The sequence below is a fragment of the Hyaloscypha bicolor genome, assembly GCF_002865645.1.
Source record: "Hyaloscypha bicolor E unplaced genomic scaffold K444scaffold_15, whole genome shotgun sequence".
NCBI classification, from domain to species: Eukaryota; Fungi; Ascomycota; class Leotiomycetes; order Helotiales; family Hyaloscyphaceae; genus Hyaloscypha; species Hyaloscypha bicolor.
The window spans coordinates 893,907-920,485 of NW_020194517.1; the positions used below are offsets into that span (position 1 = coordinate 893,907).

The 26,579-nt window shown below is 49.1% G+C and overlaps 9 protein-coding genes across 9 annotated transcripts; 4 read left to right on the forward strand and 5 right to left on the reverse strand.

The window, feature by feature from the left end:
- Positions 1-1,182: 1,182 nt before the first annotated feature.
- K444DRAFT_607465 (kynurenine aminotransferas-like protein) lies at positions 1,183-2,968 on the forward strand. The gene is made up of 4 exons (XM_024879181.1): positions 1,183-1,373; positions 1,530-1,789; positions 1,838-1,910; positions 1,961-2,968. The coding sequence occupies exons 1-4, from the start codon at positions 1,201-1,203 to the stop codon at positions 2,838-2,840; spliced, it is 1,386 nt and encodes a 461-aa protein (XP_024742954.1). The 5' UTR covers positions 1,183-1,200; the 3' UTR covers positions 2,841-2,968.
- Positions 2,969-3,256: 288 nt separating this feature from the next.
- K444DRAFT_659281 (uncharacterized protein) lies at positions 3,257-5,917 on the forward strand. The gene is made up of 4 exons (XM_024886338.1): positions 3,257-4,584; positions 4,639-5,071; positions 5,120-5,411; positions 5,464-5,917. The coding sequence occupies exons 1-4, from the start codon at positions 3,459-3,461 to the stop codon at positions 5,821-5,823; spliced, it is 2,211 nt and encodes a 736-aa protein (XP_024742955.1). The 5' UTR covers positions 3,257-3,458; the 3' UTR covers positions 5,824-5,917.
- A 5-nt stretch (positions 5,918-5,922) lies between these two features.
- K444DRAFT_161348 (uncharacterized protein) lies at positions 5,923-7,067 on the reverse strand. The gene has a single exon (XM_024870667.1). It carries the CDS (start codon positions 7,033-7,035, stop codon positions 6,022-6,024), a length of 1,014 nt encoding a protein of 337 aa, XP_024742956.1. The 5' UTR covers positions 7,036-7,067; the 3' UTR covers positions 5,923-6,021.
- Positions 7,068-7,208: 141 nt separating this feature from the next.
- On the forward strand, positions 7,209-9,182 carry K444DRAFT_607467 (uncharacterized protein). Its single transcript, XM_024879182.1, has one exon. It carries the CDS (start codon positions 7,424-7,426, stop codon positions 8,789-8,791), a length of 1,368 nt encoding a protein of 455 aa, XP_024742957.1. The 5' UTR covers positions 7,209-7,423; the 3' UTR covers positions 8,792-9,182.
- A 425-nt stretch (positions 9,183-9,607) lies between these two features.
- Positions 9,608-11,615, reverse strand: K444DRAFT_552551 (uncharacterized protein). Its single transcript, XM_024876585.1, has 2 exons — positions 10,996-11,615; positions 9,608-10,934 (listed from the first exon to the last, which is right to left on the reverse strand). Exons 1-2 carry the CDS (start codon positions 11,311-11,313, stop codon positions 9,906-9,908), a joined length of 1,347 nt encoding a protein of 448 aa, XP_024742958.1. The 5' UTR covers positions 11,314-11,615; the 3' UTR covers positions 9,608-9,905.
- Positions 11,616-12,559: 944 nt separating this feature from the next.
- Positions 12,560-14,451, reverse strand: K444DRAFT_624574 (NUC189-domain-containing protein; the record flags this gene model as incomplete). Its single annotated transcript, XM_024882417.1, has 2 exons — positions 12,560-13,965; positions 14,226-14,451. The coding sequence occupies 2 exons, from the start codon at positions 14,449-14,451 to the stop codon at positions 12,560-12,562; spliced, it is 1,632 nt and encodes a 543-aa protein (XP_024742959.1).
- A 1,287-nt stretch (positions 14,452-15,738) lies between these two features.
- K444DRAFT_517853 (Bromodomain-domain-containing protein) lies at positions 15,739-17,759 on the forward strand (the record flags this gene model as incomplete). The annotated part of the gene is made up of 2 exons (XM_024873814.1): positions 15,739-17,388; positions 17,436-17,759. 2 exons carry the CDS (start codon positions 15,739-15,741, stop codon positions 17,757-17,759), a joined length of 1,974 nt encoding a protein of 657 aa, XP_024742960.1.
- A 2,765-nt stretch (positions 17,760-20,524) lies between these two features.
- Positions 20,525-22,792, reverse strand: K444DRAFT_640029 (putative plasma membrane fusion protein prm1; the record flags this gene model as incomplete). Its single annotated transcript, XM_024884450.1, has 1 exon — positions 20,525-22,792. One exon carries the CDS (start codon positions 22,790-22,792, stop codon positions 20,525-20,527), a length of 2,268 nt encoding a protein of 755 aa, XP_024742961.1.
- Positions 22,793-24,355: 1,563 nt separating this feature from the next.
- K444DRAFT_518388 (DUF1741-domain-containing protein) lies at positions 24,356-26,531 on the reverse strand (the record flags this gene model as incomplete). Its single annotated transcript, XM_024873856.1, has 7 exons — positions 24,356-25,346; positions 25,396-25,730; positions 25,776-25,888; positions 25,937-26,090; positions 26,138-26,218; positions 26,269-26,391; positions 26,448-26,531. 7 exons carry the CDS (start codon positions 26,529-26,531, stop codon positions 24,356-24,358), a joined length of 1,881 nt encoding a protein of 626 aa, XP_024742962.1.
- Between the last annotated feature and the right edge of the window lie 48 nt (positions 26,532-26,579).

The following is a 26,579-nucleotide window of genomic DNA, read 5'->3' on the forward strand; positions in this document are numbered from 1 at the left end:
TCCCGTTGAATGTTGGCTTGTGGTCTTCTGCTCCATCGGACATCAATTTCTCACTCCTGGATGGCTATGACCCCCACCAAGGACACCTTGCTCCTGACTGCTCTATTGATTTCGCGGTCTGCAGCATCCTATTTGTGGAGCCCTGTTGAGTGAGGAAATTCTTCTTGCCGCTCAAAGCACATGACGGGAGCGAGATTACCTCTACTCATACAAGACTCTCCAGTCTTGGGACTTACTACTCTTGGCTCACACCACATTCGATCCAGACCTTATGCACTAACCATATTTGGAATCACGGCATCTTTGAACCAAAGGCAATTAGCAAAACAGCAGGTGAAGGGTGATCTGCAAAACTTTGGCAGGAGCAGCCAGGTCTGACTGGGTCAAAAGGGGCGGATCTAGCAGTTTACTGAAACTGAAACGACAGTTGTGTATGATTCTCTTGCCTGGCCGTGAGAGATCCAATACTCAAGTAAAGGGTCGGTATGATTTGAAACAGCGGAATTGAAGGCGAAGCTTTTGTACGGTCGAAATGCACGTTTGAATGAGCAGATCCAAGGTCCACGCAGGCCACCCCGAGGTGGAGGGCACATGCAGTTCATTCCGAGGCGGAGGGTAGTATTTCTCGGCATAGTAGCCAAAGTTGGGGTAAGAAGCTTCACGGAAATGTACGTGCCACATGAGAGCATATTTTGCTTCTGCATAGCCAGGGGCCCGCAACGTCCCGACTCGTATTCAAGAGAATTCGAATCCAGGTTTGAGCTGCATAATAATCCATCGTGTTAAAACACCGTGGACGGGTTTATGTTTTGCAGAGTCCATTGGCGGGGAAGTTTTGACCGAAACGAGGCAAAGGATGGGAACTGGACCTGAAAAAGAAACACCTGGGGAAATAAAGTTTCCAAAAGAGTAAAGATTCCAGTTCTATAATTTTCCCAATTTCGGGGTGGAGAAATACTTCAAATTTGGTGAACATACGTAGTAAATGCTAGTGAAGGGTGAGGAGGGGTAGCGGCTAGGGGGCGCATTCGCTTAAATCTACGGAGTCCACCGCGGCCGTGGTAATCCCGCAGTTGACGCCATTTCGAAGCTGCCTCTATCAATTTTTGCGCAAAGGGGTCAGCATTTCGATTCGTGAGCAATTGCCCCCTCTAGTACGCGGCCGCTAGACCGCTATATAGTCTCCATGTTAAATCCTCCATGAGGCCTCGAACTGCAGTTTGTCTGCTGGTACGACCCTGGCAACACCTCATTCACAAGTACTCGACCCCTCCATCCGATTTCGGTGCTCGAAGAAACCTCCATCGTATAATGGAAAAAGGAGCAAAGATACAACCCGCCAAGAGGGTTGCAGGCAAGAGACAAGATGTATGGTATGTGGCAGGTCTTTTGTTGTTTATCTATGGACAACTTTCCACTGCTGTGACAAGTGTCTGTGACTGGAGTTCCTGCCCATGAGTAACACAAGGGAGCCTCTGTTTCTTCTTCATCAAAACCTGCCTTGAACGGGTGCTAACATTACTCTGCAGGACGATTGTCAACGAAGCTGCCGCGGCATCTCCAAAGCAACCCATTGTCAACATGGGCCAAGGGTTTTTTGGCTATAACCCTCCACCTTTCATCATAAATGCTGCAAAGCAGGCTCTTGACAAGGTTGATTGCAATCAATACTCGCCGACAAAGGGAAGACCGCGTCTAAAGAAAGCCATTGCGGATGCTTATTCGCCATTATGGGGACGCAAACTGAATCCAGACACCGAGGTAACGATTACAACAGGAGCGAATGAGGGTCAGCAATTTATGCTTTGGCGGTAAGCTTTTTGCTGACGAATGGCAGGCATGTTGAGTGCATTCATGGGTTTCATCGAAGAAGGTGACGAGGTGATCATATTTGAGCCTTTCTTTGATCAGTAAGCTGTCTTTTCTGGGCCATGTCTATCCACAAACTTATCCTCCGCAGGTACATCAGCAATATCGAGATGCCGGGTGGCAAGATTGTTTATGTTCCGCTTCACCCGCCACCTCAAGGAGCCACAGAAAACACATCAGCTGCCGAATGGACCATCGACTTTGAGGAACTGGAAAGAGCAATTACAAATCGGACAAAGATGATTGTCATCAACACTCCTCACAATCCTATTGGCAAGGTATTTTCAAGAGACGAGCTACTCAATATTGCCAACCTCTGCATCAAGAACAATATCATCATTCTTTCCGATGAAGTTTACGATCGACTCTACTATGTCCCTTTTACCAGGGTAGCCACATTGTCTCCTGAGATCGAGAGACTTACCTTGACCGTGGGGTCAGCCGGGAAGAACTTCTATGCTACAGGATGGCGCGTTGGATGGCTCATTGGCCCCCCGGATCTCATCACTTACGTTGCGGGTGCACACACTCGAATCTGTTATACTACTGTCTCACCTCTCCAAGAGGCTGCAGCCGTGGGATTCGAGCAAGCCGATGCTGAGAACTTCTGGGAGACAACAAAAACAGAAATGAAGGGGAAGATGGACTCGTTTAACGAAATATGGAAAGAGCTTGATTTGCCATTCTCTGATCCCGAGGGTGGCTACTTTGTGCTTGTCAATATGAAGAAAGTCAAGATACCGGCAGATTATCCATTCCCAGATCATGTCAAGGACAGACCTCGAGATTTCAAACTCAGCTGGTTCTTGATACAGGAAGTTGGCGTGGCAGCTATTCCACCGACAGAGTTCTACACCGATGCAAACGCTCATATTGGAGAAGACTGGTTGCGATTCGCAGTCTGTAAAGAGGACGATGTTCTAGAGCAGGCAAAAGAGCGTCTTCGGGATTTGAAGGAATACATAGAATAGGCCTCAAGGTACATTCATAGGTGGTGGCTGAGCATGGCAATGTCGCCGTTGATTCATAGAACTATCTTAGAGTTTCCTAACTGGGAGATGGTAGAATAGAGCATTTTACAAGATTCAACCATTTTTGCCCCTCACGGTAGCTGAGTCATCTGCACATAACCCTTAATGCTGTCGTTTCCGTAGCTGACAATCTACGTTACGCCACATCCTGGCAAAAGGTTACATAACCAAGAACGCAGTTCTTGGCGTTGCCATCACTTGTATGCCGCGGCTAACCATATCTAGTCACGTGAAGCCCCACGCGTGATCATGCCCCGAAATGATGACCTCGGGAGGCTCACCTCTGATCGATCACGTGAAGCTTACCTTTCGCGCTTCCTGGTTTAGAGCAAGTGCTTCCGACAATGTTGATTCCACGAACAGGGAGCAGCTAGACCTTCATCCTTTCTTTTATGTCAATACCGAGACCACCACGGGCCGATCCAGAAGTTACACATCAATATCGCACACATGCCATGTACCTGTTCCTTTCATGATAATGCACAAGCTGTCGTCAGGCTTAAATCCGAATAAGTCCTTGATGGATTTTCAAATCTGCGTCCTCACCAATCTACCGATATGCCACCAAAGGAAAGCGGAATTGGATACCGTCGAAACGGCAAGAAACAAGCATGCGAGCCTTGCCGGAAAGGGAAGCTGGCTTGCGACCATGGGGCACCTTTTTGCGGAAGATGTGTGAGAAGGAAGACAACCGCAAAATGTATTTATCATCCAGCGCCGATGACCAGAAAGACCGCGATAATTTCCCCACAGCAAAGTTCAAGCGTCTCTACTGATCAGGCTGGTCAATTACAATCTCCACAATCATTGGGAACCTCTCACCCTCCGCCCTTCCAAGGTTCCACAGAGCTGCTGCCTGAAACCCCGTCACGTGAAGGACAAAATGGTGCAATTGCTCCTGAATTACCTGCTACTCAGAAGTCTGTCATTAAACGAGACATATTCAGTACATGGAAACCTAAAGCGGGCTGGAGTGACATGATATTCAGACGGTCGGCTCGATATTACGGTCCGACTAGTTTTGCAGCTATATTTTCTGAACACCAGGAAGACTTGTTGGATATTGGAGAGGACATTCGAAAGCATCCGGGGGCATGGCCATTCGGAGTACCCCTTCTCGGCCGAGAAAGACCAAACGGACCTACGGCACGTACGAAACAAACTGTCAAGGCCCTCTTGAACATTCCATCAAGAGAAGTTTGTGAGATGCTCCTCGCCAATTTTGATTCCATTCGTGAATCAAGCCTGAATCCTGTAATGGTCAGGCATTGCATCACGAAACTATGGTCTACGTTCGAAGCCGAATTGTCTGGGCCGCGAGAGGAGGAACCCATGGCTCGTATTGCTGATGTCCTTTTTGAGAATGAAGAGACACCGTTAGCACCAAGTCCTGATGATCCAACCGAATGGATGAATACTTTCACTGGCTCCAATATTCGATTTGAGATGATGGGCATGCTATTTTGTTTTTTCGGACTGGGCTTTATGTCGTTGCAGGACTGGGATCCGGCCTTCAAAGCGACGGAGAACGATGGGAGAGACAGAAAACAGACCGCCTGGAGGATGAAAGAATGTGCTGGCGTATGTTTGAAAATGTGTGATGATTCGGAGACTGTCAATTACCTTGTCACAGCCCTGATTCAGAGCCTGAAAAGGCTGGAAACTGGTTGCACAGGGGATGACAGTAAGCAAATCATACAATATAGTCCTTGTCAACTTGATGCTAATAATCAAATAGCCTACAGCATCCGACGTCTTCATGGGGACCTGATTACGACAAGTATTACTTCTGGGCTTCACAGACTTCCCGACTACGCTACTAGCAAGGTAACAGCGAGCTCCGAGTACAAGAGACGACTATTCTGTGCAATATATTGCAATGACAAGACCCACGCGTCTTTGAATGGAACGCCGCCCCTGCTTACTCGAATGTTCTGCGACGTTCAGCCATGTCTTGATTTGCCCAGTGAGGCGACCTTCTTGCCAGAGGATGAGTTGACCCTTGAACTCAACAAACTTGACGTAAATGGATGGAAGAAATCAGACAAATCAGACGATACCTACTATCCGGCCACTATCTTGCGCGTAAAAGTTCAGGTATGTACCATCAGGGAAGAAATCTTGGAACTTGCCCTTGGTGTCAACGTGGACGGCTCAGAAGCGCGAATCAAGTGAGCGAATCAAATTTCCACTTAATATTCACGCTAATGAAAGGCCAGTGATTTGCATCGTCGATCATTCGAGATGTATCAGGCTATTCCTCCTCAACTTCAATACTACACCGAGGGAAAGATACCGAAGGGTAGCACAGGAGGCCTTCTGTTTGAGCAATCCCACATTCTGCTTCAATACCTCCAAAATAAGTTTCTCATAGATCGAGTGGCCATCGCGCGGGGCTTTGCGAATGGGCAGGGCCTTCTTGATACCGCTATGGAGATGATAGATATCTCAATGATGTTTTGGATCAAGAGAGATCAGCTGATGCGCTTTTCTCACAGCTTCGACTGGATTGTGGGTGGATTCATCACGTATCTAACGCTGGCTGGCTGCTGATTTCGAATAGATAACATATTACGGCATTCCTTCTGCTGGTGTGATCTGCATTGAGCTTCTCAAGGACGCAGTGGGCCGAAGCTCGATTCAATTCTCACGCTCCGATGGCATCCAGAAATTAACTCTCTTTATCGCGTTTTTGGAGTGGGTAAGGCCAACAGATGGAAACTATACCCTTGCTCAAAGATTGAGAAAAGTGGTAAGACGGGTCCTGGATCATGTCCTTGAGCCATCTCAGAAGGAGGTAAGGGACGAAGAAGGAAACGAGTTTCCGTTTGATCCCATGTTGGCAACATTTAATGAGATGGATGATTTGGATTGGCTGAATACTATCGATTGGACGCAGGGATCCTGGATGGGTTTTAATTGATGTATGTACACATAGAGACATTTGCTGCATAGCTAGCTGAAACTTTGGCAAAAATTGATTCTGCAATGCAAAACGATACCTTCATCGTTCCAGCTTTTCACTGAACCACATTATAGGAATTTGAAATTCAATCCCATAACTATCTCCACGTCATCGCTCGAGCAGATTTCACTAAATCGCTCTTCCCATCGGTAAGTCTCATCTTCCCCAGGCCCAGCCATTTGAGTCCTTCTGCCCACCAACAACGAGATGGCAAATCTCAACCACAGGAGCTTTCCACAAGGGCTTTCCCTTTTCCTTCATCGAAGTATTTCTATTATCAACCGACATATCGAATTTCAAACCATCATTATGCATCTCGAATAGCGCAAGGAAGTCCCGCCGCGCAATTTCCAACTGCCTCACTGCGGCGTCTTCAAGGTACTCGTCTTTGTTATGAGCCCCGGTCCCATGAGGCGCCACAAAGTCTATGGGGATGCCGGCGTTGTGCAAGTACTCGAAGTTCTGCACGGATCCGAACAAAATGAGCTCCTCTAACGCATTCCATGACGTGGCTACGTCGACAAAAGGCCAGTGTTGATCTTGGGCAACATTTATGGCGAGTGAGCGCGCACCACGCTCCCTGCAAATGTGAACGAACCACAGAAATCGATCCTCGAGATCTGAGCCAAAGGAGTCGGGCTTCAAGAGACAAAGCCTATCGCAGGCGAAATTGACGTAGATCCGGGGAGGTGTCGAGATATTGACGATTGAGAAGTGATGAGAGGTTCCAAATTCAAGTTGATAATGCTTCAACCCCTCTTCCCTGGCTTCCCTACAAATGTGGAGAACAGCAGGGTGAGAGCAGAAATGCGAGTAGAATTTGTAGGCATCAAAATGTACGTCTTCAGTTACACGGATCACTCCTAGATTGTCCGTGAAGATGTCAACATTGCGAGGTTGGTAGCACACATAACTCCAGATCTTGATACGGAGCTCAGAAGGCAGCTGCCCAAAACAGGTGAAGTTATCTTGAACAATTTCTTCGGAAGCTCCCTCTTGATTTGATTCTGAGGTGGTAAACGGGTCCCACGGGGCTAGGTTGGGAATCTCCAGGCTTGAGCCCAGCCTGTTGATTGCTGCCATGAGGTCTCGGGAGGATAGGCCGATGTTCCTCAGTGCCGCCGCCGGTGACTCTGTGGTTGTTTGAGTTGCATAGTCTGAGTCTGACATTTTCAATCGATGGGATGATGCACCAGATGGAGATGAGAGTGCTGAGTAAGTGTAGTCAAGAATGCCAAGGCTCGGTGATCAAACGAGGTTAGCTTGAATGTGAAACAAAGCCGAGGTCATGTAAATTGCACTTTTTGTTCCATGTCAGTCAAATTTGGGATTGTTAAATTTCCATCTTGAGCTGTCTTTTTTCTCGATCATAGAGGTGAGACGGTCTATTGAGACGTGGCCATATGAACAGCTGCCCTGCTCCTCTTTCTCTCTGGTCCACCTTCTCATATTTCTGTCAACCTGCACCGGTTGGCTCAGCGATAACCAGTGTGAAGAGGAGTTGTTGACATGTCAACGACGCCCATTCTGCCCATTTCGCAGTGTACGGCTCCAATACATGAATCAGAGGCATTGCAAAATCATTGAGCAGTACCACACAGGATCGAGACATTCGGATTGCCTCCAAAAGCAAGTTTTGATACATCTCTCGAGCTTAAGCATGCCCCGGCTTCCGACAGGTTCATCGGACCCAGTCTCCTTCACCTGTACCTGTCCGGCCTCCAACGATGGCCTCGTTCTCCTCTTCTACCGCTATTTCGCAGCCTCCCCACCACTACCCTCTCAACATGATTCCTCAGCAGCTGAGCCCTCAATTCTGGCCGCCTTCCACACAAATCTGACGCAGAAATTTAACCTCGGAGGCAAGATCCGCGTCGCGAAGGAAGGATTCAACATCACAGTTGCAGGCACCAAAGCTGAAATCGAAGCCTATATCCAGGAATGTATTTCCCATTGGTCGTTTTCTGGTCTTGATTTGGACACGGAAGCTAAGAAGAATGGTTTTTTCAAACCTACTCCGGGAGGATGTGCATGTGTGTTTGGAGGTCCTCGGGCCAGTGTCCGTGTAACTTCTGAGATTACACCGATGGGAGTAATGAACTATAGCCCTAAAAGTTGGGATCAAATTGAAGTTCTGTCCCCAGAGGAGTTCCATGACAAATGCTTGAAGGATGATGGGACAGTATTGATGGATGTGAGGAATCACTATGAGTCAAGAATTGGATATTTTGTGCATCCAAAGACAGGAGAACCTGCTGTGAGACCTGGGATTAGGAGATTTTCGCAATGGCCGCAATATGTGAAGAGGCATATGGCTGGAAAGGACGACAGCGAGCGGACTGAGGGCAGACAATTTATGACGTATTGCACTGGAGGGATTAGGTGTGAGAAAGGTGCGAGATTCTTGCAGGAGAACATGGAGAAGCGGGAGGGAGATACAGTGTGCACTCTGAAAGGTGGTATTGCTGCTTATCTAGCTTGGATTGACGAGGAGATCAAGCTGGGCAGCAAGAAGCCCGAACACTCTTTATTTCGAGGAAAGAATTATGTCTTCGACGCCAGGGGTTCAATGGGACTTAGTGAAGAAGCTGGAGACCCCGTATCAAAATGCCACCTGTGTGACAAACCTTCAGACAGGTTGAGCAAATGCCGATCTAAGGGCTGTCACCTTGTTCTTGTGGTCTGCGAGCATTGCGAAGAAGCAGATCCGAGGTGCTGCCAGAGCTGTCGGGATTTTGATGATATCTGTGCTTCTGAAGAGAAAGGGGAAGCGCGGCCAAGGCCGATCTGTTCTTGCGAGAAGGAAAGGGAAGAGCGGCTCTGGGGACCACGGCCCGTCAAAGAATCGAGGCATCCTGCTGCGAATTCGAGAATCACTCGAGCGAAGGCCAACGATATCAACATTCAAGTCAAAATTATCGAATGAATCTCATCCGCACACCTACCGGCGTCACGGGAACTCGGGCCTTTCCCCATCATTTCCAGGAAACATATCCCTGCCAAGCCTATCCGATATGCAACAAACCATTCATGTTCCCGTTGTGAACCATGGGTTTTGAAAAGGTGTGTTTATTCTCCCAAGGTATCAGATCAAGCTACCAACTTAGTCGGTGGCGCTTGTACACGCCAGTGATGCGCGACAGAAAGGTGTGAGCGGGAGGAAGTTTGGGCCCGATAAAGGCGGATGAATATGCTCAACTGCATCGACACTTAACAACTAGCGAATGCTGCATGGATATCACAGCTTCCCTCGATCATTCGCGAATGAAAAATAATGCTAGTTGTAGTCAATCCTTTGCGTCTCCATTCATACCGTAGTTCTGCAGTGCTTCGACTACAGTGACTCGTGGAGACGAGGAAGTAAACAAACGTTTAGCGAAAGGTACCAAAAGGAGCAAAACAAAGTCCCACAAACCAAAATTGCAAAAGAAATCCCAGCGGGACCCAGAAACTCAGCTTTCGCTTGGTTATCTGTAGCAGAGCATATCTCTTCTAAACCGTACCCTTATCTTGATTTCATTGAAGCACTCGATCAAGATAGGATGCTACATACACTGATGTTTCAAGTGTGTTCAGACTTAACGTCTACGACTGGAGATCTCTGGTGCAAAATAAGCTTATTTGGATACATACGACCAGCAACAAAATTCGCTAATTGCATAACGTGACCTTGATTTAGGTTGTCTGTTTTGAACTCTTGCACCCATGACGAGGACTTGCAAAACTTAAAGCACAGAGCCTTGGCCATGGGAGGGACGGAGCATGTCTCTTTGGCCGGTACCAATGCTACCGATTTGGCTATCTAATTTTATGGTTGCAAGTGCTCACAAGAGAATCTACCACATCACACAGGGTTTCAAGAGGAAACTTTTAGACGACACTGTACGACATCCTTCTATATATCCATTTCTTACAACATCTTTGGTATCTCCTAAATGCGACTCAAACGCCAGGAAACCTTGCTCGCTATTCCAAAACTCCACAAATGCCTACCCATTCCCACGTTCTTTAATCCCATCAAATGCTACATGCAACATCTCTCAATGCTCCCACTGATTCCTCAACGTCTTATTCCCCCTAACCATGTCCCCAATCTCTTTCCCAATCATTCCCTTCACCGCAGGCCCAAGGTTAAACGAATCCCAGAAAAGGTAGTCTTCCGGCCCTTTACAGACTAGCATCCCGTTAAGATCGATCAGGCCGTCTGTGTCGTCACCCTCTGCCTCATGCACGCAGGGTTGGTATACGCTTTCAAATAGGCTCTCTCCCTTTCCGAGACCAGATGCATCGGAGAGTCCTTCATCTTCGAGCTGGTGTTCGATAATAATATCGAGAAGGAGTTTGGGGAGGTCGTAGTAAAAGACATCTTTTTGAATTATTCGGTCTTCTTCTGTGGGCTGGAAAGGCTCGCTGTTGTTGCGGATGTCTTCGTCTGATGGGCTTTGTTCAAATTTTTGAGGAGCTGGTGGAGGCGGGGTGACGACCCATTGCGCGACTTGGTTCACCATGATGTTGTTCCAGCGTTCGGTGAGGTAGACGGCGTTTTTTTGTTGCTCTGCTACGCTGCTCGGAGATGGAGGAGAAGGGCGAAGCGTGAGCCATCCTGGGAGCAGCGTAGGGTCGAAGAGTCTCGGTATTATGACTCGGAACGAGGGTGCTGTGGTCTCCCTGTGATCTGTAGTGTTTGCGGAGTAGAGGTTGGTAGTGAAGTGGTTATATAGGATATCTAGTTGCTTGAAGATTTCCTTGATTGAGTTGTCTGTACCATTTTGCCCAATGGGGTAATCAAGCCTAGAGAAGTCGTAAACATCCCAAAACCCGAATGAAAGCACGAATATAGTTTCGGTCGGCCGCTGTGTTGGTAGTGGGAGAGCTATGTATGACTGGATTTGAGTAGCTAGGTCGGGTAGAAGTGATAATTCGGCGATTTCTAAAGCGATGGTGTATTTAGACTTCGAGATCGTGGCTTCGTGAATTGAATTCGATGTCATGACCCCTGTTGGCGGAAATGAAGGCCAGGATTCAAAAGGTTGGGACGCAGCGAAGTTAAGACGAGAGGTACAGTTTATCTGCGATAATTAGTAACTCAATATATATAAACAAAACAATAAAGAATAGATAGTAGCGTACCTCTTCGCACAAATAATCAGCCCAGCTTTTCCCTTTCCCGCCCTGCCCATTTTCAATTGTATCATCAACCCACGAATCACCGAATATCACCAATCTAGTTCCCTCTCCGCCAAGATCCTCCTCTACCTCTTCATAACTTGAGCTCCAACTCCATAATGACCCATCGATCGTGGTACCAAGGGCAATCTTCTGTAATCGCGTGCTCACCCTCGAAGTAGGAAGCAGAAGGACAATTGTAACAAGCGACAGCAGCGTCAACACAATCGACGCCCCGAGGCGCTTTCTCAAAGCGGGCATCGAACCAGCACCTGCAAACATCCAAACGGCTTAGGTGATGTTTAGCCAAGCCAAGCCAAGCCAAGGTTGTTGAATCGCTGCAGCCTTGTGATTCCGTCGGGTGAGAGGAGGAATGCCAAGACTTGGCTGGGGGTCGAGCCGACCAGTGAAAAGGCGGGCCAAGTCGCCACGGCTTTTGCCAAGGTCCTAGAGTGCAACACAGGTCCCGAGTTGGCTAATGAGGCTGCGAGGGTGACATTCAGCCTTGCGCAGTCCCTGTGTTGTTGCTGGGTTGCATGTATAGAAGAACGAAGGGAAGGGTGATGTTTATGAGGGGAAATCGCTGTTGGAGAGAAGGTACGAAGAGAACTTGGGCAGTGCGCGTGGGCGTCGTAAGCAGCATTTTAGTAAAAGTGGAGCGGCGCATGGGGACGTTACAGGGCTCCCCTTTTGAACGACTAGGACCTGCATTTGACAGGTTTCCGATGAAGCAACTTCTCACATGGTCTCTTTGTCTGGAAACCACCACATTAATTGGAAATATCGGGCTGGGCATGTTGAATGAAATTGGAATCTGTGTTATGGAATATTGCGAGGAAGGAAGCATGACCTTCAGACCAGACGAAAAGGGGAACTCGACCGATACCTCAGCTCAGCCTACTTGAGCGCGAGGACAGTCCATACTTATGTGGAGAAACCCGCACATATGAAGTTATGAGTAAAAACAAGGAGAGCCGCATTGATGCAATTGTGTACAGCTATTCCTGTGTCAGTGAGACAGATGCTGCTTTAATACTCTGCTAGGCTGGCACAGATCAATTAATCACGTTCTATCCATAGCAAATTCTAGAGAGCTTCCCAAGATTGGAAAGTCAAACGGCGTGAAACGCATAAAGAACGCTAGGCCGAGAATACATCCTTACTAGGGTAACAGCTGCTGTACTTTAATTTTTAGCAGTCGTCATCACTGGGCTCAGGCGAAGCACTAACTTCTAAACGGTGCAACGTCGGTGCCGCGCTTGAGGTTATCGAGTAGACAGGAGATCGTCGTCATGAATGCTTGATGACTAGTTTCGTCCGAACAAAATTTTCACCCTGAAAGGCCGGAGCAAAACCATGAGTGATATCATATTTGGATTTTACATCCAAGGTTCTACCCAAGGCCGAGGTCTCAGATGTCACGGTATCACATACATCTATGCTGTAACATAGGAGTTCTGCTGTCACACAACAGAGAAATACAACAGAACGCCGGGCCATGCAACGCCCAAATGCCAATCAGTCCACTTTATCTTTTCTTCGAGAATAGGCTGCCGGTTCGAGGTAACTTCGCTGGAGGAACTCCATCATCACTCTCGTCCTCTCCCTGAGAATCCTGATCATCATGATCTACCTCATCTTCGTCGCCAGAATCGGCATCGGTCTCTTCAGCCTCGTCGTCTATTAGATCGTCGTCGTCGCTGCTGTCCTCCTCCTCGTCCGAATCTGCTATGATGCCGTTCACCATAGGCATGTCTTCGGACACCTCACTCGCATCATCCGATATGTCCTCCAAATCTCCATTCGGGGCGAGTCGTTGCGGCTTAGCAGCCGCCTCATCCTCTTCACTCTCCTGGCCCTCAACGTAGATTACCCCATCATCTTCTTCCCCCTCATCTAACCGTCTGCGCTGGATCTGCATGCTCCTCCGTAACTCGATTTGTGCTTCCAACATATCCAGCTTTCCTTTCAGAGATAACAGACTTTGCAAACCCTTGGCCCTCTCATCGATAACTTTGTTCAACTCCGCCAGCTTCTTGATCAAGTCGGGTTGTGTTGCTAAATATCCTCCATGACTGACTAGAGTCCATTGCACCCACACCATCAAACTTCCCGCTCTGCCAGGCCGTCTATGTAATCGATCGGCAAGCTTTTGTAATAGGGTTCCTGCGAGGGGAGACTCGAGGCGCTGTATTGTGGCTCGGATCGTGTTGACATCGGGGGTGTGGAGGCAGGATTCGAGAAGGGAGACGTCGTTGGTCTTGAGAGCTTGTGTAAGGACAGTTCCGAGGGATGCGCCGGAAGGAGGCTGTATTTGCGTGCCTCTGGGGTAAGACACTGTGCGTAATGAGGGGTCTTCGAACGCGCCAGCCACATCTATGGGCTCTGATGCATTTGCCCGCACAAGGTCACCAAAGGATGGTTCGCCTGACTCTTCGGCATCGTCTGATAATGGCGCATCTGCTGGTGATCCTGCATTTTCCATAGCCACATCCGCCTCGGCTGCAGACTCTGCCTCCGTGCTCTCCTGATCTGAATCTTCCTCTGCCCCCTCGGCTTCACTACTCGAATCGCTGGAAATATCGATCACTCCATTCATGGCCGACTTGGTCGCATTCCCACCGCCTGATACCACGGTTCTAGACTCATCAAGATTCCCTTTGCCCAAGACCTTTGCGCTCTGCTTGACCGCGGGCAGGCCAAGCTTTTGAGGGAGTTTCCGTTTCGTCGACATAGCGGAATATGGGAGAGCGAAGTTGGAGGTTGGAGGAGCCGTCCAGCCCCAGGCGAAGGTGGGAAGTGCCGGCGAGTCGAGTGGCTGCTGGGAGCAGAAAGGCTGATGTCTGGGCTGTTCACTCGCTGGACTCGAGCTCTCTCGTTCCTCCGCAAACTTTTGGGTTGAACTTTTTTTCTCGATGGCGATCACGTGCGGAACTTAGAATTGGGCATATTGCAGCTCTCATTGGCTGAACGCCACTAGCCTTTTGAGTCATCCTGGAAGGCACCGCCAACGCTCATTGGGTGCAGCACTGGCAGGGATTCTCTCTAGCGCCTTCGGTCGGAGGCCGCTCTTCTTCAAATAAATCTCGGTCTCCTCCCCAAATATTTCTCGCATGCTGATTCTTGAGTATCCGACCTGATTCGACCGGACCCGCGATACGACACGACACGACACACGACCACATGACACGCACTACCTGAGAAACACCGCTCCCCAGCACCCAGCACCCAGCACCACCCTCGACATCGCTCCTCTGCGCAATCCACTCTGCTTGATTTTGCCGCCCGTTTTCTTGCGCTTCGGCCCACACAGCCTTCTTCTGTGCGCCGTGGCCCTGGCTGTTGCTCCCACCTTGATATTTGATCCGCATCTCCCGCCTCGTGTATTTGGTCCCTTTCGCTAGCTGGCACCTTCAACATCAACGACGCGCATCTTCACCACCACGAATCTATCTCACCCGTCGCGTGCTTTCGGCGCTGTTCTCATCGCGCGCATCTTCTTTCCATCGGTGGCGCATCCCCCTCGTCGACGTGGAGTCATCGACGCGCTTCTTGAAGTTGCGCAGGCCAACCGCCGGCCGTTGACCCGCTACCCGCGAGGCTCGCCTTTGCGACGAGGCTGCCGCTTCAAAAGTCAACAACACCTGCCCCGGCCCCAGCACGGCCCCAACATTGAGCCAGGCTTCCTACAGCATAAGTATCTGGTGTCGCATAACCTTTCGCAACCCGGTAGACCATTCATTGCATTGCCCTACTGGAGTCTGATCTCTTAATTCCTGTCTTTGGCTCCTGCCGCCGTGTGCCGCGCTCTGTTTGTTGATGGCCGTCATGACGTCTCAACAATCAGACGGTGTCGCATTCGATCAGAAGATCACGCCCGTTCCATCATCAGACAAGATGGCTTTGGATTTAGAAATCAACGGGTGAGTCTATCTCGATTAATTTTGTTGCTGTCGTCGTCTCCTTCCCTTCTCAAAACTGTATACTTATTATGAATCAAAACTTTGCAGAAACTCAAATCGAAATGAGACCACCCTTGATTCCACCCCGCTTGACCTCACCTTTGACAAAACCGTCGAGATCTCACCTCCAACCAACTATGAAGTGAATGGCGCATCCCAAAATGTCTTCGCCTTTGAGTCGAACCACGCAGTAACCAACTCTGTTGACGCCGCTATGGATTTTCAAGCGACAGCTATATCTCCCGCCTCGGCACAAAATTCTTCTCAGCTTCCTGACACAAACACAACAGCGTCGGAAGCGCCCTTCTCGACGTCACCCGACGCGCAACAACCTGATACTTCAAGTCTTCTCATTTCTGCCGAATCAGCGATCGACTCTGCAATTGACGACGTGGCGGCAACATCTACTGTGCCACCATTTGTCGAGGCGCAAGAGTCCGATCTCAGAGATACGACCTCGTCCCTTGCTCTTACACAGCCTGCGCAACAGCACCCAGCAGAGCAACTGGAGGAGGAGCGACTACCCGACTTTGGTCTCGAGATTCAGACAGGCGAACATTCTACATCGGCTGTTGAGCCCGAGATCGGTGCAGCTACTGGAGTGAATGAACTCGCCTCTGAGCCCTCTGGTGCCGAGCCATCGTTAGACGAGCCAGCTTGCCCACAGTCAGAAACTGTCCCCATTCAAAATCCCTCCATTCCACCCGAACCTGCAACAGAGCCTCAAGTCGAACAAGAACAGGTCATGGCGCCCGAGCCCAAAATCGAGCAAACCGACATGGAAATGGCTGACGCGCCAAGTCTCTCCGCACCACTAAAGGTCACGCATGAACGCGAAGACGACGACGAGATCGAGCGATCTGCCAAGCGAACCAAAACCGAGGATGAAGAGATGCCCGATCTCCCACGACCAACTCAGAATGGCGATGCCTCTGGTGCCAAGGCCGAGGGCTCACAGATCACACCATTCGAAAGCAAGGAGATTATGAAGATCTTGAAGAATGGAGCCAGAACACAATCGGGCAAGAATTTCCGAGCTCCAGTGGCAATATTGTGGCCAGGCTTTGCTGAGTCGTATGATGCAAAGATCCCGAACCAGATCGATCTCGCATCAATGGAGAAGAAGCTGAAAGATGGACTCTACCTTACCGTTCAAGCTATCAAAGACGATGTTCAACTGCTTTACGACAATGCTTTGGCGTTCAATGGCCAGGGACACTCGATTGAAGTAGCTGCCGCGGAGGTTCGATCGGCTCTCTTAAGCAAGTTGGACAACCTTCCGTCCGAGCCAGTGGCGCTCCCCAAGAGGGAGAAAAAGTCAAAGAGATCGACTCCTGTCCCCGAGGCTAGCCCTTCCGCTTCCGTAGGAGCTGGCCCACGTGTTGCACCTGCACGAAGACAATCGAGAGGCGCTCATACCGCTCCAGCACCTGCAGCTGCTCCAGTGGCTCCTACTTTTGCTCTTGATCCTACCACAAGCACGCCTCTAATTCGTCGAGACTCCACAAAAGTTGAGGGGGGTAGACCAAAGCGTGAGATCCATCCTCCGAAAAACAAGGACTTGCCATATACGGTTCGACCAAAGAGCAAGAAGCACGCCACCGAGCTCAGGTTCTGCAAGGAGTTGCTTGTCGAAGTTCAGAAGCCAAAGCACTACAGTATCACCAACCCGTTCATGATCCCTGTCGACCCTGTTGCCCTCAACATCCCAAACTACTTTACAGTCATCAAGAGGCCAATGGATATCTCGACTGTGGCTAAGAAGCTTGATGAAGGCAACTACACCACCGCGCTTGAATTCGAGAAGGATTTTAGACTGATTGTCTGGAATTGCCTGAGATTCAACCCCCCTGGAAATCCAGTCCATCTGATGGGCAAGCAGTTGGAGGAGCTCTTTGAATCTCAATGGGTCAAAAAGGATGAATGGATTGCGGAACACTCCCCTGCCCTTGCCAGTCCTGAACGCACACCAGAATCTGAAGATGAGGAGAGCGAGGAAGAGGTACCGGAAGGACTCTCGACAGCAGCATCAGCGGCTCGGGTGCGACTCATCGAAGAGCAAGGAAAATTGATCACGCTCATGGGTGCCAAGAACAAGGAGCCACTTCTTATTGAAATGCAACAGAAGATGGTAGAGGTTGTCCAAAAGCTTGTGAACGATGAGGAGGCAGCACTCAAAACCAAGAAAGTCAAGAAACCCAAAGCCGCGCCGAAGGCTGTCAAGAAAGCCCCACCTCCAAAGAAGGCTGCCGCCCCAAAGAAAGGAGGTTCGCAGAAGCAGAGATATATGGGAACTTTGGAGAAAGAAACCATTTCAAACGGTCTTATGTCACTTCCGGATGACGTCTCAGGAACTGTTCTGGATATGATCAAGGCAGATCAGCCTGATGTCGATGTAAGTTCACCGTTTGGAGCCGTTTGTCCTAATCTAATATAAATTAGGTCGGTGAAGATGGCACGCTCGAGCTTGACATTGATCTCATTAGCACTCCTACCCTCTGGAAGATCCATGGCTTGATCATGCAATATGCTCCCGAGGTTGAAGCCACAATCAAGAAGCAGATGCGGGAGCGTGAAAGCCCTCGAGCTGTCGCCAAGCCAGCCCCAAAGAAGAAAAACAAGCCGATGAGTAAGTCCGAGCAAGAAAGCAAAATCCAGCAACTCCAAAAGACGGCTCTTGAGTTTGAGAGACAAAGTTCCGGCTCGCAAGAACCCGTTATACCCAGTATTTTCATCCCCGCTGATTGTTTAATTTACAAAGACTAATCGTTGTGCAGCTGTCGAAGATTCTAGTGGTGATGAATCCGATTCCGAGGAGGAATAGATTGATGTTGGCATTTGGCCTTGACGATCACCCATCAGATCGACTCCTCGCACAATCCCCCGTTCCGACCTGTATCATACTCTTCCCCAAAAACGCATTCAATGTATATTACACATTCGCATTTTCGATATGCTTTCTTCAACGCCCCTTTTCACCCCGTATCCGCCTGCGATGAGTTTATGGCGGATATAGAGGCTCTTCTGCATTGATCGATGACTATTCCGCGCGAAGACTACCAAGGGATGTGACACCACATCAGGAAAAAAATTGCGTTTATTGACGAGGAGAAAAAGTGCAATGCAGATGGCATGGGATGAGAGCCGCATGGCATTCTGCTATTGCTTTTGCTTTTGCCCTACAGTTTGCATTTCTGTGGGAGTAAGAAGCGAAAAGAAAGATGTGTATGATAGAATCTCCAGAGTGGTATTTGCGAACGTGCAGCATGGAGAAGTACCGCAGCTGCCGAGATTCGCCGATGCTGATAGTCTGCCAACGAGCAGTAGCATGAAATAAGAAAAATAATCAAACCCCAAAACTGCGAGATCGTTAATGAAGACTGACCAGATGAGACCCCATTTCTTCTCATCTCCAAGCGGAGGGACGTTGAATGATCATGCTGCCCAAGACTTCCAAACTGTTGGTGCCACGTGCAGTTGATTAGCCGGTTTTGTGTTGAAGCTACTGAAAGTACACTGCAATTCTTTCCGACTTGAAGTACTCGCGCAAAGTGCGCTGCCTAGCTTCAATTGCAAATTACGAAGGTCCGGTGTCAGATGCGCTACGTCCTCGGGAATAGCATCTTGAAATCGTAAGCCGAACGTGGGAAGAATGCAACCAGGCGAAAGGAGATTCGATAAGGCTCACGAGCAAATGAGGGGGGAAATCACGTTTGAACTCGTAAAGATGCCCTAAAGTCGTTCACCGAGGCGAAGCCCGTGTACAATGATATTGAAGAAGCAAAGATTGCTTGGGAGCAAAGAAAGCAAGGAGAGGGGAGAGGCGAATGAAGGGCGAGCGAGCTTGTATAGCGAAGATGAAACCTAATGGTGCAAAGAGCATTCTTTCTAATGCATTGGGGCGGGCGAGGTAGAGCTCCAAGTTATAAATTTCACCCGCATTTTCTTCTCCCTCATATCCATCTTCTTCTCGGTGATTCCTCCACGCGGTATGTGTCGTGTTGATGGACAGAAACTGACTTAAATAGCAGGCTTTCCAAGAGGGCGAAAACTCCAAGGAAAGCAGATGGTCTAAAAGGTTGGGCTTCAAAGCCCAGGGTTGAGGTAGAGGCCGTCAAGACAGATACCAAACCTCAAGCGAAGGCAAATGCTGCTGCTGTTGTAGCAGCCACGGCTGTTCCGGAGAAGGGATTACTATCAGACACGGCAAAACTTGAAGGCCATAGGCAGTTCTCCGTGATGGCTTCCCAGCATAAGAGCCACCAGCGCCTCCGCCCATACCACCCGCGCCAGAGCAACTTGTAGTAGATGCCTCCAAAACTCCCCTCTTCGCTAGGTGCCTGGCAACCCCCAAGAAGCAATCATCCGTGTTTGTTTGACATCAACATAAGGAATCATACGAAGGCATCGGCTTCATGTGCGTCTGAGAGAGCGTGAGAAAGTAAAGCTCTTCCTACAATGGAGAGCCTGAAGGGTTTGGCAGGGTGAGAGTGTTACTCCTTATACGATGATCACCGACTCGATAGCACCATAGTAGCGAAGTCACCAACCAGCACGCCTCCCTTCCTCGGACTTGCCTTGTGCCTCCTTACAATGTCCTTCAACATCAAGATTCCACATCCACAACCTCTCCTCCCTATCTAAGCGCTCAGCAATCTTCTTCAGATCGCTTCCTGCCTCTGGACTCTCGAAACATAATAGATTCCCTTGCTCGCGGCTCGTAACAGTGACTTTGCACGTTCTTGGCACTCGCACGCAATCATAAGCTTTGAATGCCGCTGGGGGGTTGGATGAAGAAGAGCAGTGGCCAAGTAAACTACTCAGGACATACGCATCTCCTATCAATATGCCTTCTCCCTCGCCGTAATGTGGGGTGAGAGCGGGAGCTGCATCCCTGAGGAGGCAGAGACATCCTTTGTGGAAGGTGTTGACTTAAGGATGATCGAAGATAGCGCGACTTCTCCATGCAGCTTTCCCGTACTCCACGCCCTGTCCGCAGAAAGAGACCGGGAAATTACTGGCAGCTCCATGCCGCCATCAGCAACTCCAGTGATGTTAGTATTTTGAGGAGAAGGTTGAGATGACTTGAGTGAGAAGGAGCGATGGTTGTCGAACGTTTTGTGGGTTCCGGTTCTGGGGGCCCGGATTCAGGGTGATCCATACTTTGTTAGATATCAAATAGATTATTCACACTCATTAAAGGTATTGGGCCACAGTATCATAAATGTCCATTCTCTATCCTGCTTCAACTATGATATCTGCTTGTGTGTCCTCATGCGATCTATAAGCAAGGTATCGGTGCTCTGAAATGAATATCTTCACTGCAAAAAATGCCTCCTCAGAGCTCGAAGTGCTTCAGACTAGACTTCGCCTCGAAGAAGCCACCACAACGATCAAAGCAATGGATGAAGGTAAGTAAGCAAGCAAATAAACGGCTCTGAACTCCTTGTTCCCATGTCTATCCAGTCTCCCAAACGCCGAAAGTACAGGAATTAATCGGAGGGCTCAAAGGACCAGCCAGTAGCCTCGACTCATCGCTTTCCGTCGCTATATCCGTCCACATAACCGTAGCTGCTGGCTCTCTCGTGACCGGGCTTGACGCTTGCATCCACGCTTCGGTGGCCAACGTGTCCATACTTCTCATCCACTAACCCTCCGGTAGCCCATACATCTTCCGAGCTTTGCATTGGGTGTACTGAGCTAATTGGTCCTCCGAACTCTGGGAATTTCGAGACATCGGTTTGGTTCGGGGATCTAGGCGAGAGAGGCGCGCGATTGTCTCCGGTGTAGCCCACAGGCCCCCCCTCTCCTCGTGTCTTGTCTCGGCTCATCATCGCGAATAGCACATACACGAGACCCATGAGCATAATCAAAACCCAGACTAGAACCACGCATGTAGAGATGATGGCTTCTTGTCTGATGGCTTCCTGCAACTTGTCGGTGACTTTGACGATAGCGTTGGTGATATCATCGCTTGCCACACTGCCCGGTGAGCTGAGAAACGATGCGGTTGGGTCAGTGCTGGCATTAGTCAAACTTGCTGCTGCCCCCAGGGAAAAGACGTCGGCTCGGAATTCTGGGAAAGTGACATGGGCGTGGTCATGAACCCACGTAAGTCCTTTCTCAATACCCGCGATCTTGAGGCCGATGAGACAATTCAGAACCTCCATAATCGGGTCGTACAGGATTGTTCCACCGAAAGTTGTGTTCAAAACGGATGTCGCCTCATCGACGAAGGTGACCAGCGTATCATTGAGAGCCTGCGTTGTGGTGTTTACCCAGCCAAATACATCTTCATTTACTTTGTCGTTTGTGGTCTTGATAACGCCATTGGCCGAAGCAGCCCATGATTCAGAAGCATTATTGAGGGCAGCAACCACGGTTCCTGCAAAATCTCCAACCTCGTTGGCGAGAATTGGGACTTCCTTCTCGATAGTCTTGAGGACGATGTATTGACAGAGACAGCTGAATAGACCCGCTAGCCCAAGAGCCAGAACGAATAATGCCGGAAGAGAGGTAGCATATGCAATGAGCCATCGAGTAAGAATTTGGCGCTTGGAGCTCTTGAACTTGGAAGCCAATTTAATACCTGCAGTTGCTGTGTACGGTCGAGAGGCAATGTAGATAACATCCATAGGATCAAAAGCGTGCTTCTGGAGTAAGATCGATCTTTGACGCATGGTGTGCCATCTGCGGATTTCAAGGAAGGCCATTGGGATAATAGCTAGAATGGCCAGGATAGTCAGAACCACGATGAAGATCTTCTGGGCTTCGTAGACCACTTTCACAAGACCACCGAAGAAATCCTGGATCTTGGGATTGTCAGAGCAGAAAGTCAGAGCCTGCTTTTCAGCGACTGGGAAAACGCTCTTGTCGAAGGTATATGCTGCCATGGATTCATTAAGCAGCTTTTTCACCTCCTCAAAGGGAAGGCGGAGGACATAATTTGTGGCATTTTGTACATCGGCGAAGGTCGGAATGGAGGCATTCAGTTTGGTCAGGTCCGCGTCCATTGTCGTGGGGTCGATGGTAATGCCGTTCAATTTGGAGATAAACCCGTCCACATTGAGAGTGGGAGGCGTCTTCGAACCGCCTAGGATACCACCAAGGTTGATGGCACTTAGGAACGTGGTGAGGCTGCTCTCGAAGCCCTGGATATCCTTTGACAAATCGCCTGTGATTGTAGATATGGACTCGTTCATGAACGTTCCGACCTTCTCGATCATATCGATCGCGGCGTGCAAACTTCCAGTCACGGCGAACGTGATCAAGCAAACGTACATGGACGTATACATGTTGATGAAGAATAGAACGATCTCCTCCACTCCAGTAATAGTAAGCATCAGCATGTCCATCATCCCGGAGATAGCATTTGTCACGCCATCAGCAACGAGAGCGTTGACACCTTCTGATAGATAATGAGGCATGGAAGCCATTGCACTACCAACATTTTCGACACTCGTGCAAGCAGACAATGCTTCGGTCTTGGCATTGGCAATGTCGTTATTGATGTCCTTGAGCGAGAGGAGAAGTCGAACAATGATCAGAAGTAATAAGACCGTCCATCTATTGATCCATGTTTGCGATAGTCGTGCTCGAAGACCGAGATACGGTGTGTAGTAAGGAGCTGTGCTAGGAGGGGCGCTGGCGTCCGAGTGCGCATTCCAGTTCCGCATCTCGTGATCGCCAGCGTTGAGGGTTGATGGTACGTCAGGGAAGCCCTGACTTGGTTGATTTCTTGCGGAAGACATCTCTGTATGTGAAGCTAGAAAACGTCTAACCCCAGCCAGTGGAGACATTTAGTATGTGTTCTTTCTCTGTATGAATGTCTTGTTTCGTGGTGAAGAATCGTTGCGTTTGACGAAGGAAAGTTGTAGTGGCGTGGAAAGTATTATTTTGTATGACTGATTCAGAGGAAACGATGACAATGCTCAATAGAAATTATTCGCAAAGGAGATTCGTGAATAGAAATATCAACTATTGTGGTTGCTTGGTGTAGAAAGAACAATGATTAATTTTAGTGATACGACGACAATAGTAAAATGGGGAGGTGAATCACGCAGGCTCGAGAAGGACAATGAAAGCAGGTGCAACGTACACTTTAAAACAATACAAAGACCCAAACAGCGACCTTTGACTCAAATGAATCGCAAAAATCTGAAACGAGGAATAGCCTTGGTTTCTAATTCCAAAATCTCGGTCATGCGCAAAATCCGGTGTTCTGGCTGCGACTCGATGTCCTTTGTTACTGTAGCCGCAGTTCCAAAAATAGGCGCTTTGGCGATTGAGCCCTCACAACCAGTAGATTCTGCGACGAACTAGACCAGTGAAATCGAAGACCTGGCGGCTCTTAAGCGCGGCCGAGGGTAAGGCAATGCTGGGGTGAGTGGTCCTGTAGTCTTACTGACCGGTAATACTGGGTAAGACTGGTGATTGATGCTCCATAAACTTGACTTGCGATGATTCTGATATGGACGATTTGGCTGCGAACAATTCCTCGGGAAGGGAGGGAGATCATATACCAATACCAGAAGAGATCTTTTGCAAGGGGACACCGAGATGGAGCGGTGCAATACTTTGGTGGTGCCCATTCTTTCAAAGAAGTCGCCTCCGGGAGGAGGGTGGTGTCCTTCTTTATTCGCCTGGAGCAAGTCACACCTTCGGGTCCCACCCAACAGGAGCGCTCATGACGCACCCAGTCCAGCGACACCCTGCCGAACGCCATTGAAGCGATAAAGGGACTCGTGGAGCATCATGGCTGTGCCTGGCGCCCCTGAATTTTGGCTGGAATTTCCTGCTTTCCACGCATCGTGACGGGCAGGTACGGCGAATTCTAGTGAGGTGTTCACCAGAGGTTGAGTTGTTGCAGCAAGGTTTTTGGCCCTGGCCAATGACGAGCGCTCGCTTCCGTTCAGGGGTGAGAACAGGGGTCCTGCAAAGACCCTGTTAATCCTGGTCTTCCAAGATCTTCAACACCCACTGTCTGAACTGAGAAATCTTCAAGATGATCTTGGAGGCGGTGCTGATTCTGCCAGTACCTCGGCCAGAGCGTGTGACTCACTTCTCAGATACAACCGGGTCACTTGAAAGTTGAACAGTGAGCGAATGGGAGGGATGTTTCATATTGCTTTCTTCGCTTCTTCGTGATTCGTGAATGGGATATCTTGACAACGTCTGTAAGCGCCGTGCTAACTCTTTAAACGCCCAAATCCAACACTTTTAGACCTGAAGCATCGCGATTGAACTAACGCTCCCTTTAAACATCAGGGAGGGTGTTCCAGAATACAGGAACGGGCGGCCAAGCACATAGATCACGTGTTGGGATCCTCTATCCAAATCGAATTCGCATGGTCCGATGCCATTCAAGGTTCACTGATAAGTCTCTTCACATCAGCCACCGCTGCTCTGGCCATTTTCTTCAGGAAAACCCTCTTGTCGGCCTCTCGGTATTTATCCCAGCTGTCTAGCCCTTCCCTGGCCTGGATGCTCAAAGTCTCGTATCCTTGCTTGATCACTCCCGCAACCTGAGCACTGGTCAAGTGCTTTCCTCTCCTCCCTGAAGCACCCTCTTCCAGAAGTTGGTTGTAATGTGAACTGACGCTGATCAATATATCTATCGAATTGGTTGGGCGTTTCCCCAGGTCATAATTATCGCGGAACTTCACCAGGACTTCTCCCATCTCAACAAGCTTGTAAAACAGGTCGTCATATGTCGTAGGATTTGGTAGGAATGCTTCGCCAGCGGAAAGAGATAAGGCGATGAGATTTACGAGGTCGTCAAGCAGAATATCGACGTGGTGGAGATTCTTGAGGTCGGCGGCATAAGTATTGAGAAAGCGAACGAGGGAGAGGAGTGACCTGAACAGTTCTGGCCAGTGATAATTGAGGCGTGTTCGAGACCGAGATAAGTGGGAGATGACTCTCAATATGGTTCCAATGCACAAGATGTATAGCTCTACATCCAGCCGCCGGCGCAAATTATGGTTGATGCCATCTATCATCGTGTCCAACAGACTTGACGCATATACTCGATCACCCCTCACAATTGGTAGGTAAGGTGACCTCTGCCGACATAATCGAACTGCTACTTTACTTTCCTCGCTGCATATCCTCTTGCATAGGATTTGGTCTTCTATCAGGAGTCGTAAGATGAGGAGGTTGAGATGAGAGTAAAGGGTCGCCCGTGCAGATAGGTGGGCATGTTGGAGAAGATAGGAGGTAAGCGAGAGGAAGCTGCTAATAGGGGCCTCGAGGGCTTTGTCGGCTGGCATGGAGACGAAGTTGAAGCAGAACAATTTGTTTGCATGGGCGAAATCGTACGTTGCCAGAAGAACAGCTGCTTCACTTCCAGGCCTGCATCCAAGTCAGAATTTACTTGGAGAAGAGAGTGTCGAGGCCATACAGTTGAGCAAACTTCTCCTTCGCAACTTCGGGATCAAGCGCGAGAGTTACAGTCTTCGCACCAGGAGCAATCCCTCCCAGCCCTATCATATTCAAAGTCGTACTTATTGACCACCCTTCCGGAAGGTCCTCCTGAACTGCTACATATTTCCCCCGTGAAATCGAACACGTCTGGCCCACAGATCTTATGATTTTTTGAATAGTTCCCTCATTGACAAAATCGTCCAGTCGCAATCGATATGGATTCTGAAATTCGAATTTGTTGTAATTTGCTAGCAGGCCGAGAAGAGTAAATGGCTCAAATGCGCGGGAAGTGGTATCGGAATCTTGAATAAACTAGTAGTGGTCAGCTCTGGACGCCAGGATTTGCAGATTCCTTACTTTCATAAGAGAAGGAAATAAATCGCGATGTGTGAAGTATGAAAGGAGACTCGTTTGATATGCGCCGGAGACAACAGACAATGCAACCTCGATGGCCTTTTGGCGGATGTCCACTATAAAATTTGAGACAGAGGTTCGAAAGTGGTGGCTAGATCACATACAGGTTCTTCCCGTCCTTATTGTAACATCCAATGCAGCAACAAAGTCTGTGAAGACGGCATCCACTTGATCTAATCCTGCAATGACATTGATTATATCGGAACTCGGGTTGGTATATTTCTTTGGAAGAACGGAAGCCAGGAACGCTGTTGCAGTCTACTTTCATCAGCCTCGCAGCAAATCAAGGGAGGCCAAATTCTTACATCGAGAGCGTGTGCATCTGCAGGAGCATTCCCTGCTTTGATGCATCCCACTGCTCTAAAAAACAGCTGCCGTGTCTGCGCCTATATGCGAATCAGAATTCCGGATTTTTATGCTTCTCTCAGCCTCATACCTGGAGGTGCAAAAGGTCGTCGGGACTCAGTTCGAGGATTATTTTCTGCAAGGTGGCCTTGTCCGGTTTCAGGAGAAAGAACTCCCTCCAGTATCCCTCGGATTTCTCACGGTCTTCTTCATCCTGCAAAGTTGTCAGCGAAATGCGGTTCCGTCGAGAATAAGTTCCCCATTCCCCACCTTGAACAATTCCTCGTACAGTGCAACAACTTTCTGCTGGAAGACTTCGGGCCGAACTTGCTGAGTGAGAGGAGATGGCTCCATGTTTTTAAACCATAGTAGACGAGATCCCTGGACGGTCCAAGAGCAAAT